Source organism: Octopus sinensis, linkage group LG5 (assembly GCF_006345805.1).
Source record: "Octopus sinensis linkage group LG5, ASM634580v1, whole genome shotgun sequence".
Lineage (NCBI taxonomy): Eukaryota > Metazoa > Mollusca > Cephalopoda > Octopoda > Octopodidae > Octopus > Octopus sinensis.
Window position 1 is genome coordinate 129,819,597 of NC_043001.1, and position 12,189 is coordinate 129,831,785.

At 34.7% G+C, this 12,189-nt stretch overlaps 1 protein-coding gene across 1 annotated transcript; it reads left to right on the plus strand.

Annotated features, from left to right (window-relative positions):
• Positions 1–3,585: 3,585 nt before the first annotated feature.
• Positions 3,586–6,958, plus strand: LOC115212274. Its single transcript, XM_029781113.1, has 2 exons — positions 3,586–3,891; positions 6,806–6,958. The coding sequence occupies exons 1-2, from the start codon at positions 3,586–3,588 to the stop codon at positions 6,956–6,958; spliced, it is 459 nt and encodes a 152-aa protein (XP_029636973.1).
• Positions 6,959–12,189: the final 5,231 nt, after the last annotated feature.

Genomic DNA, 12,189 nt, shown 5'->3' on the forward strand with positions numbered 1-12,189 from the left:
TGACATTCTAAGAATAAACTATCACACCATTGAAACTTCAAAGCTGTAAGATAATGTGTGATTAATTCAAAACAATTTGAGTGGAAAAAGTATTACATGTAACAGAATAATCTGAACACTAAAGGGTTAAAGCTAAGATCATATAATTGAAACTTCATTGGCTTTTTAGCAGAAGATTGTTTTTGATGATATGGTTATTGAGGTGATCAAGGATCGTTCTTTTGCAATTGACAAGAGGGAAATAATTCTACAACTATTATATGATTGTTACCTTTGTCCTTGTACAGGTAAATAATTGCTGTAGTGGAGGCGCAATGGCCCAGTGGTTAGGGCAGCGGACTCGCGATCATAGGATTGCGGTTTCGATTCCCAGATCAGGCGTTGTGAGTGTTTATTGAGCGAAAACACCTAAAGCTCCACGAGTCTCCGGCAGGGGATGGTGGTGATCCCTGCTGTACTCTTTCACCACAACTTTCTCTCACTCTTACTTCCTGTTTCTGTTGTACCTTGTATTTCAAAGGGCCGGCCTTGTCACTCTCTGTGTCACGCTGAATATCTCCGAGAACTACGTTAAGGGTACACATGTCTGTGGAGTGCTCAGCCACTTACATGTTAATTTCACGAGCAGGCTGTTCCGTTGATTCGGATCAACCGGAACTCTCGTCGTCGTAACCGATGGAGTGCTTCCAAAAAAAAAAATAATAAATAATTGCTGTATTTTTGAATTCTTGGGGGAATGGTGACTGATGACCACATCAAGGGAAACCGCTCAATTTCTCAATGTATCTATAAAATAGTCATATTTCAGCAAGAATTGAACTTAAATTTGGTGCTTTACTAAAGAACAGTGAATTCACAGTTTCAATGGTTTACAAAAGATTTGGGGACTTCATTGAAGGGCGTGTTTATTGGAATCTGCTCCATATTGACAATAAATTCCTTAGATATGCAGGATTGTCTGTTCAAAACATTTTGAAAGTGTTTAGCCCACCTTTCACATATGGCTTCTTTGTCTGTGATATGTGGACTTCTATCTACAGTGAGGAAGTGTGAAAAACCCACATGAGTTGGGCCATAGATTGTATGAAAGCTTTCAAGATATATACATATACATGTATATATGCAAGTATGAGAACATACATTCATACATTTATATATGGAAAAATGTACATATATAATTATATATATATGTGTGTGTATATATATATATATATATATATATATATATATATATATATATATATATGTGTGTATATATATATATATGTGTGTGTGTGTATATATATATATATATATATATATATATATATATGAAGAGGGAGAGAGAGAGAAACAGAAAGATTTATATACCAAAAGAAAGAGTGCTTATTTTAACAGTTCCTGCCTTTGTTTAAATTTAGACAAACCTCAAAGTATAAAAAAAAGAAGAAAGAAAAAAGACGCAGTTAAAGATTTAGAAAATTAAGAGGATAGAGAAAGAAAATAAAAGAAAAATGAAGCTAAATCAAGTAGTGAACAAAGAAATAAAACAAGTCTAATGTTAAAAGACATATTATTATAGCTTTGTGTATTCAGATATCAATAAAACAAGATGAAAAAATATTGAATATAGATAACATAATAGCATATGTTTTATTATTGACTTAAGAGATGAGATGATACAAACTAACGCAAATAAGAAACTATCGAACATTACAAATATTTTAGCATTGTTGAAGATGTCAGATTTGGAAAAAAAGAGGGGGAAAAAAAAATCTGTTTCTTTATGTCTTCCCATCTGAAGCCTCTGTATTCTGTAAAGTTTACTATATTAATACAGTTATATTTTATTTATAATAGTTTTTTCTAGATCGAGTGGTGGTGGGGAATAGAAAAATCTGTTGATATTCAGATGAGTTTATGAATAAAGAAATGCAACTGAATGAAAATTTTCTTGCAAGTAATAGCACAATGTCAAAGAAATAGATATCATTTTATCTGAGTGTGTGTGTGTGTGTGTGTGTGTGTGTGTGTGTGTGTGTGTGTGTGTAATGGTGAGTGAGAGGGAGAATATGCATGTGTTGTTATGGAGTTTTAAGTGTATATTTAGCAAAGTACATTGCAACTTTGGAAAGGACAATACACTTTTACAAAAAAAAAAAAGTGAATAAATAAATAAGCGAAAAATAAAAATAAAGATGGAAAAAGAAAAGAAATATACTCGCATAACAATTTAACATGCAATGAGGAAATCGGATATGTTTAACTATAGATAGCTGGTCTTGATCCTATAAGAATTTTATTTTTTAGTAACATCCTTTGTTTCTCTAAAATACAATGGATTTGATTGTTCTATATATTCAGACATTTGTTTGAAAAAATTGCTGGAGCCAGTTCAAATTTTACAGCTGGATACTATTCCAAATATCAACTATTCAACCATGAAATAAAAATAGACTTTTTAGTTTCAGTTGACGGTCCAAAGATTGAGTGTTAACTCTAGGTTGTGATTAATTCATCAGTACTATTATGTGAAATTAATCACACCAATGCTTAGGATCACAGGTTCAGTAAACTGGATGTGAAGGAAAAAAAAAAAATCAAGGTATTTTACGGAAGAGGAAAAATTACAAAATCAGCCAGCGATAGTTACTCGATGCTAGCTGCGGCTAAAGATTGGGTAACACTTCAAAATCTTAATTTGATAAAAAACAACAAAAAAAAACAAATGCAATACAGTGAGACTGAACCTGAGTTCAAATCCAGATGGTTGTAAAACTAACATGTTGACCACACAGGCATGCTAATGTATGCATATGTACATATATCACCGTGACTGACCAGGCTATCTGATGCTGCTACACATTGCTGGTCACAATGCACTTCGCATTGTTTTTAGCCTTCAAATGATGCCACCCCGCTGGCTAAGCGAGCAGGCTAACAGAAGAAAGAGTGAGAGAAAGTTGTGGCAAAAGAGTACAGCAGGGATCGCCACCACCCCATGCCGGAGCCTCGTGGAGCTTTAGGTATTTTCACTCAATAAACGCTCACAACGCCCGGTCTGGGAATCGAAACCGCGATCCTACAACCGCGAGTCCGCTGCCCTAACCACTGGGCCATTGCACCTTCACATGTACATATATATAGACTATATTTACATAAGAGGGTGGTCTGAAAATTTCATAGGTGTCATGTTATAGCTGTAATATCTTGCATACATTAATTTCATCTCTTGTTATCAATATCTCCATTGTTCTTTCTGGTAAACTGACATCTCACTGACTCTTCAAAGAAGACATCAAAAGTAACTAGTAGTTACTTCTCTTGAAAATGGACAAAATTTGGCATTGTGGTGTTATCAAGTATCTACAGAAAAGGGATATTATGCCCAAGACATTCATGCTGACATGGTTCCTACACTGGGGGAGGATACTCCAGTGTTATCAACAATGCGAGAGTGGGCAGCTGAATTTAGGAGGTGAAGAGAGAGTCTTGAAGATGACCCAGTGTCTGGATGTCCTGCAACTGTCACCACCGAGGAAAACATTGATTGTCTTCACCACATGCTGATGGATGATAGACAATTCACTATGAATTAAACAGCCAATGAATGCTGTTAGCATATCTCGTGAGAAACTTGAGAATATTCTGCACAAGGAACTCAGGATTATGAAGATTTCTACTCAGTGGGTGCCATGTCTTCTGCCACCTGATCAAAAGTGCACCAGGTTGGTCACATCACAGGAAAATTTGACATTATTTGAGGCAGAGCCATCTGGTTTCCTCGAGCATTTTCTAACTCAGGATGAGTGTTGGCTTCATCACTTTGAACCAGAGACAGAGACAAGCCATACAGTGGAAACACCCTTCCTCATTGCTCCAAAGACAGCCAAGGTTTCATCTGCAGTGAAGGTAATGGCGTCAGTTTTTTGGGATGCAAAAGGCAGTTACAAAAGGCTATCAAGAACAAGCACTCAGGAAAACTGACAAAAAGAGACTTGTTTCATCAGGACAATATTCCAGCCCACAGCTGTTGGTTTCAATGGCTGTTGTGCATAAATGTGGCTGTGAACTGGATGATTACCTTCCCTGTTTTTCTGATTTCATCCCGTCTGACTATCATTTGTTCCTCGACTGGAAAAACACTTGGCCGGGAATCAGTATTCCAGTGAGGATGACAATATCTGCTGTTTCTCTTTTACTCTTTTACTTGTTTCAGTCATTTGACTGCGGCCATGCTGGAGCACCGCCTTTAATCGAGCAACTCGACCCCGGGACTTATTCTTTTGTAAGCCCAGTACTTATTTTATCGGTCTCTTTTGCCGAACCGCTAAGTAACGGGGACATAAACACACCAGCATCGGTTTTCAAGCAATGCTAGGGGGACAAATACAGACACACAAACACACACACACATATATATATACATATATACGACAGGCTTCTTTCAGTTTCTGTCTACCAAATCCACTCACAAGGCTTTGGTCGGCCCGAGGCTATAGTAGAAGACACTTGCCCAAGGTGCCACGCAGTGGGACTGAACCCGGAACCATGTGGTTGGTAGACAAGCTACTTACCACACAGCCACTCCTGCGCCTATATGTTGATGACTTTTTTCACCAACAGCATGAAACCTGTCTTCTTCAATGGGATACAAACACTACAATACCCATGGAAGAAGTGTGCAGGCCACAAGAAGGACTATGCTGAAAAATAAGCTTCATTTAGTCACATTCTGTAAGAGTATCTTGGTCAGCCTATGAACTCTTCAGCAGACCCTCATGCACATAACATATGCAATATATACATCTTACATCGCTCACATGCACACACATGCATACACATGCACACACACAATATATTCATTACCCTGCATACATAAACAAAAGTAGGATATTGTAATCACTTGTCATTGTCTGTGTGTTTGCAAAATTACTGGAAAATGGCAGAATAGGAGGAGAAGGAGGGGACCCTCTTCGGTCATGAATGACCATGGGATTGCGCCTAGAAGGTTACCCTCCGAGGCACAAGTCTGGGCAAGGTTGTCTATGGAAGGCCAGCAGTCACCCATGCATACCAGCCTCCCTTCTCCACACCACTGATGTTATCCAAGGGAAAGGCAAAGGCCAATACAGCTTGGCACCAGTGATGTTGCAGCTCATTTCTACAGCTAAGAGAATTGGAGCAACGTGAAATAAAGTGTCTTGCTCAAGAACACAACACACAGCCCAGTCTGGGAATCGCACTCACAACCTCACGATTGTAAGCTCAACGCCTCTAACCACTGAGCCATGTGCCTTCACGGCAGAATAGATTTTCAACAAATTAGGCAGAAATACTCATTAGGTAAGTTGCTCAAAATGATGGAAATTTGGTTTGATTATCTTCAAACATACATAAATACATACATAGATGCATGTGCCGTGATGGATTCGAGTGTTTTGTTTAGGAGTTATTTCTTAATTTCACTGGAGTATAAAAACCTACAATGGTGATGCTTAAAATAAAAAAAAAATTTCCCTATAAGGAAGTGGTCATATTATTTATATTCTACAAAGAACTACAGTATGTTTGATTCACCGACCATTATTGAAAGATGTTCAAAACACTTCTCAAATTCTATGCAATGTTTTCTATAAGCATTTCATTTTGTTCCCTTTTTTCCATAAAATCAACTCTCATCTGAATGTGTATAGATCATGGTGTACCTATATGTATAGATTCGTGTGGGTACATACATATATACATAAATACATACATAGATATGTGACTGTGCCTGCATGTATATGTATGTGTGTGATAGAAGGTTTCACTTATTTATGAGTTGATTTAATTTCACTGGGGTTAGAAAAGAATCAAACTTACAAATTTTGCGATCAGCAAGTGGTTATATTACTTATATTCAACAATGAACTACAGTATGTTTGATTCACCTGCCATCATTGAAAGACATTCAAAACATTTCTCAAATTCTATGCAATATTTTTTATAAGTATTTCATTTTGTTTACTTTCTTTTTCATAATCATTATTACTATTTGAATAATGAATTATTTAGTCATAGGCAAATTGTATGTTGAAGTTTCCAAAACAAACTTTGATTTACTTTGCCAACTTGTATTTTAGCATTTCCCTGTAAAACTACTAAAATAGAAAGTTTTTTGTTTTTTTGAACAAGCAGAATTCTTCAGTGAAAAATTGGAGAAGAATCTCCATTTTATGTTACTCTTTTCTTAATATTAATTCCAACCCTCCTAAAATAACATTCAAATTTCTTTGCCAATTTGTATTTTAACGTTTTCATGAAAACAATTTGGGAAAAATTTATCTGCACACTGGGAATGGATCACTCCTCTGATGCCTATTTTTTTCATTATACATATATTATATATATGTCTATATTATGCACTTTATGTACACATGCAATATATGCATTATACATATATATAAAAATGACTGGTAGAACTAAATATGTTTCTACAAAAGCAGAAATGCACTGAAAGGCGAATAAATCATGCTATAACCAAAGCAAAAGTAATTCCAGTCTCTGCTATCAATCATCAAATCTCCAAGAAATAATCTTAAAAATTCACAAATCATCAGCAACCAAAGACAACCACAAAATCTCAAAAGACTAACAAATGCAAGATTCACATTAGAGAAAGAAGTAATAGAGGTAACAACTTGTGGTGACCCTCATTGTAGGACATGTGAAATAATTAAAGAAAGAACAATGTAAAGATTCAAGAATAAGAAGGAATTGAAACCAAATGCAAACCTGAATTGCAAAACAAAAAATTCTCATCTACTGCCTCATACCCCTGCAGTGCAATGAAAATTACATTGGGGAAACAGGAACTAAACTAACCAGCCATGTAGATGTGAATAAAAAGCAAACTAAAGATTTATCTCTTAGAAATGTTCCAAATGCAAAGCTTTACACAACAACCATGAAACTAATGGTTAAAAAATGTGGATGAAAAACTGTGGAACATGCCCCAACCGACTGGAAAGCTCAGAATTCCAATTCAAAGAAGGTGAGAGGTTCACAATTAAGACAAACTTCACTTGTGCATCTTAGAATTTAATTTTTGTTATAACTTGTTCAGGTTATGGACATAACTATATAGGACAGACAAGTATGACTCTTAGACAGATAACAATACTACATAAGAAACATAACTGTTTCCCAAAGTATTGACAGATATCTTTGAGTTAACACTTAGAGAGTTTTGTGTAAGGAATCTCCAATCAAGTTTCACAGTTTTCCCCATCTACCAGTGTAAAGAAACAATTTCTGTATAAGACCGTTTAAATAAAGAAAATTTATTTATGCTTAAATATGAATGCATAATCAACTTTGTCTCAGTATATATTTTAATTCATGATCACATACCCATCAGTGTACATATTTCATCTGACTACTTTAGCTTATGAGTTTTGTATGTTTATTTATCCCACCCCCAAAATGAGCCATTACCCCCCCTGTCCCGAGTAATAACTGTTACCAGTTACCTCCCTTAGATTTTTCTACATGCTGATTCATTCACAAACTTTCATACAAGAATATGGACTAAAATCTTTTTAAGAAAAATCGAAGTTACAAAAATTTCAATGTCATGATTAGTGAAAGAGAAACTGGTCGACAACCACAATACTCTTTCATTTTAAATATATCAAAACTATGTAAATTGTGTGCATTTTTCTTCTTTTATTTTATATATATATATTTTTTACACACACACACACACATACATACATACATACATACATACATACATACAATACATACATACATACACATGCATATATATATATATATGCGTGTGTGAAAACTCCATTTGTAAGATACATTCATATCTCATACGACAGAGTTTCAATAAAGTAATTTCTTTTTGCATATAACACTATTTTTAACTTATGTCCATTGCAAGACACATCATAGAACTATTACTGAACCAGTTTGGGAAGTATAGGAAGGTGTAGAGTAACCTTGTCAGTAAGTAAAGTTAGCAAACGAAAAATATTTAATTAAAATTATTTTTATACAGAAAAAAATCAGTATTGATAATAATTATTGTTAAAAAATTAAAGGAGACTATTCCTGAAAATATAAACTGAATGGTTCATGCAATGAAGAGTGGGTTTGTAAAGTAGGTAATGAAGTTCTTTCACAAAATTGTAGTACTCTGAATATCATCAGAGATGTTCAAAGTAGCCTAGTTTAAGAGATACACATAGAGAAAATGAACAAAAGGATAGAGTGTGGGAATGGGAAAGAGAGAGAGAGAAGGAGAGCAAGAGAGACGTGATAGAAGAGATGTAGACAGACAGATGCTAGGATTGGAAACAATAAATGTGAAGAAACCAAAGAACTCTTTACTGTGTCTACCAGTAGAGGCTGACACAGAATATTTTGGTTATAATGAAGTATTCAATGGAAGGAAAAATTTCAAATTTTAAAAAAATTTCAACTTTGAAAAATTTTCTCAAAAGGGAATTTGTGAAGGATATAAGGGAAAGGGAATATAAGGTGGAAATTCTCTATAGCTGGGGCCATATATATTAACCAGGAATCAATAGTTCTACAGTTGAATGTTCATAGTTTCAATTTAAATTGTTCCTATTCTTCTTTGCCAGTGAAGAAATAAGATATATTCTATAAAAATAGAGGTAAAAAGAAGAAACTTCAGTTGGAAAAAAGCATTATAGAATATAAAACAGTTTCAAGTAAATATATATGTGTGTGTGTTTGAGGAGGTTTGTGTACATGTATTTATTAAAAAATGTATAATATTCCAACAGCTTTCTTTCCTTTGTATTTTTTTTATGCACATTTTATTTCAAAAGACTGTTATACTTCTGTTTCCCTTCTGTTCTGTTCATATTGAAGTTAAGAAGGAAAATAAAAAAGAAAAGACGACAGAAAAACAAAAGTGCAAAAGAAAGGAAGTTGTTAAAAAATATTTTTAAAAAATGAAACAAAAAAGATGAATACAAAAATAAAAGGAAATGATTGAAAACTTATCTGTCTTTTATATTATTTCAAAACTGTCCCAGAAGCAATACAGTAGTAGAACAAGAGAATAAAAGAAATAGTCTCCAAGATAATATTGAACTTACTGGATCTATAAGTAGAGAGAGACGGTGCGAGTGAATGGGTGATGAAAAAGAAAACGGTTGTCTCAATGAATTCTTTGTTATATAACTAAGGACGAAAATACTGAACAACAATAGGAATTTTTGTTTATTTGTAAAAGGAAACAAAATGAAAGAAATGACAACAACAAAAATTCAGTTTGATTTTTCCTTTTTTTTTTTTTTTTAATGGCCAACAAAAATCGCAAGAGAAAGTAAGAAATTATATGAAATAAGTCATACTAAGTCCACTTGTATGTTGTGCTATTGCAAACCTACAGAGAGGAGGAGGAAAAAAGACAGAAAACGAATGAGAAAGAAATCAGAAAAAGGAAAAAAAAAAAATGGAAAAAAAGATCAGAAAAGGAATAAGAGAGAAGGAAGGTAAAAAAAAAACGATGTGGAAGGAGATGAAAATGAAAATGTCAAAGATGATAACAAATAAGAAGGAAAGGAAATAATGAGGGAATTCAATAAATTTTGATATAAGTGCTAGATAACAGTTGAGGAAAGAGTATTAAGAATAAGAAAAATATACAGCAGAACACTTTATCATTATGATTCTGGAAAATATCAATTTCTGATAGAAGCACAAGAGGACCATAAATTTACTGCCAGGTGGATGATGGGTGCATAGTTTTTCCTAACATCCACCCAGAACTTAGTTGGAGTTTTATTTTATTTCATCCATCCCCATTGGTGGGTAAAAGTAATACAATTACCACAAAATATTTTGTCTATTGCTCTATCAATTCAGCCAGTCCTCTGCCACTGCCCTTACAATAACCAACCCATCACCCTTACAACCACCAAACCCAGTCTATCATAGAATATCTTTAAAAAAAAAATGTTCTTGCTAATAAGCATAGCTGTGTAGATTAGAAACTCACTTTGAAACCATGTTTTCAGGTTCAGTCCCATTGCACCTTGGACAAGTATCCTCAACTATAGCCCTGGGCCAACAAATATTTTCTGAGCGAATTCGATAGATGGAAACTGTAAAAGCCCATCATATGTACATATATGGTGTGTGTGTATTTGTCCTCCCACCATGGTTTGGCAAAGGAATAATGCTGTTTAAATCCCTGGAATTTAACTGTTTGGTAACAGAAACCACCAAAACGAACAGAATAAGTACTAGACAAAAAAGAAAAAAATATTCAAGTTGATCTGCTCAACTAAAAAAAAAAAAAAGAACTCTTCAAAGTAATGCCCTGTATGGCCACAGCCCAATGACTAAAGCCAGTGAAAGATAATAGCTTACATAAATCTTTCTACATCGAAAATAGAATATTCCGTAGTAAAGAACACGGAAGAGATTTATGTCAATGTACATGTGAAGCAGAGGCCAATCTGCCAAGAATTCGTTCATAATAATTTCTAGCAATGGACTTCATCTAAAAGGTTAAGTTTCTATTCCATCAATGATATGCACAACTCCTTAGTTCTAACAATTATGTCTATAGAAAATACGAAATCAGGAGAGTGTACATAGTATATTTTTATTCCTTTTACTTTCATTGTCTGTGATATTTTCACCATTGCATAGGGATGTAAAATCTATATTAAAGGTTTCTTTTTAGGTGTATTTTAAATATGGAAGTGTCAGATGTAGTCATGTAGGACATGTAGGGTGTGAACACAGAGTACTATCTATGATAGTTAAGATGGTCACATGTGTAACAAATAAGCAGATTACACGAGGAACTAAACTGGCCTCCCATATCATTTTAATGCCCACTTTTCCATGGTTGCTTGGGGCTGATGGAATATGTTGAGGTAGATTTTCTATGACCAGATATCCTTCTGGTACCAACCCTCACCTTAATTCAAGTAAGATGATGTTACCTGTTGGCTGAACATATTTTCATGGGAAATTTAAAATGAACGACAACATTTTTATGAAGGTGATGCAAATACATATATTTTACCTCTCTTTCTCTCTTTCTCTTGCTCTCTCTCTCTCCCTCCACACACACATATGTATATGGAGAGAGAGAAAAAGAGAGAGAAAGGGGGAGCGAGACAAGACAGGCTTTTTCAGTTTCTATCAACTAAATCTGCTTATAAGTCTTTGGCTAGCCTTGGGCTATAGAAGAAGAGGCTTGCCCAAGGGGTCAAGCAGTGATACTGAATCCAAACCCATGTGGTTTTGAAGTGAACAACTGCATTGCTACTCTGGCACCCACATGTACTTTGTAATCAGAGACACAAACGGAGAAATACATTGATCAGATACAGACATGTAGATTAAAATTTAGATATGTAAACATAGTTACTGATTAAGTTCTTAGGTTAGGGAGAGTGTGTTGTCAGCAATTGAAAAACTCTGACTTTAAACATGGGTCAGGTATGACTGTGTGGTTACAAAGCTCACTCAATAACCACATTGTTCTGGATTTGATCCTGATGCATGATGCCTTAAGTGTCTTCTACAACAGCCTAAAGCAATGCCACACAAGTAAAATTTAGTGGATGGGAAGTGTATGGATTTTATAGCAGTTCTTTAAATAAACATCATGTTGAAATGATTCGAAAGAAGACAATAAAAAATGTTCTGGTGATAATTGAGTTAATTTAAGTAGCTTGTAAACCCTTTAACTTCTAGAAAAGCTGAATTGGTAAGAGTGACAGAGATGTCTTGTGAAACTTAGATACAGACCGTTACATTCTGTGAAGGCGTGGTTAAGGTGATGGTTCATCATTATTAGGTCTTGAGTTCCATTCTTGGATCAGACAGTATTTTGTGTCCTTGAGCAAGAAACCTCTTTTCCCATTGCTCTAGTCCATGTAGCTGAAAATGAGTGTGCTGTAGCTGGGTGGGTGGCTAACTATCTGTTTGGGAAGAGGGAGTCTTTTACTCTCAGTCACCTAAACATGTCAGAAATCTGCATAATCTCTACCCTCAAGATTAATTTGGTTTGAGGTAGAATTTATTTCTTTTTTATGTTAGATGGTATACCGTAAGTTCAAATTCTTCTGAGGTTAACTTTGGATTCCTTTTTTTTTTCTGGGGCTAATAGAAAAGAATGTACCAGGTGCTTTTATCAACTTTACCCTCCCTGTAATTTGT

Coding starts and splice junctions, on each gene's coding strand:
- LOC115212274 (XM_029781113.1), top strand. CDS start 3,586: ATGAATGCTGTTAGCATATCTCGTGAGAAACTTGAGAATATTCTGCAC. Junction 3,892..6,805: donor AGGTTTCATCTGCAGTGAAG/GTAATGGCGTCA, acceptor ATACCCCTGCAG/TGCAATGAAAATTACATTGG.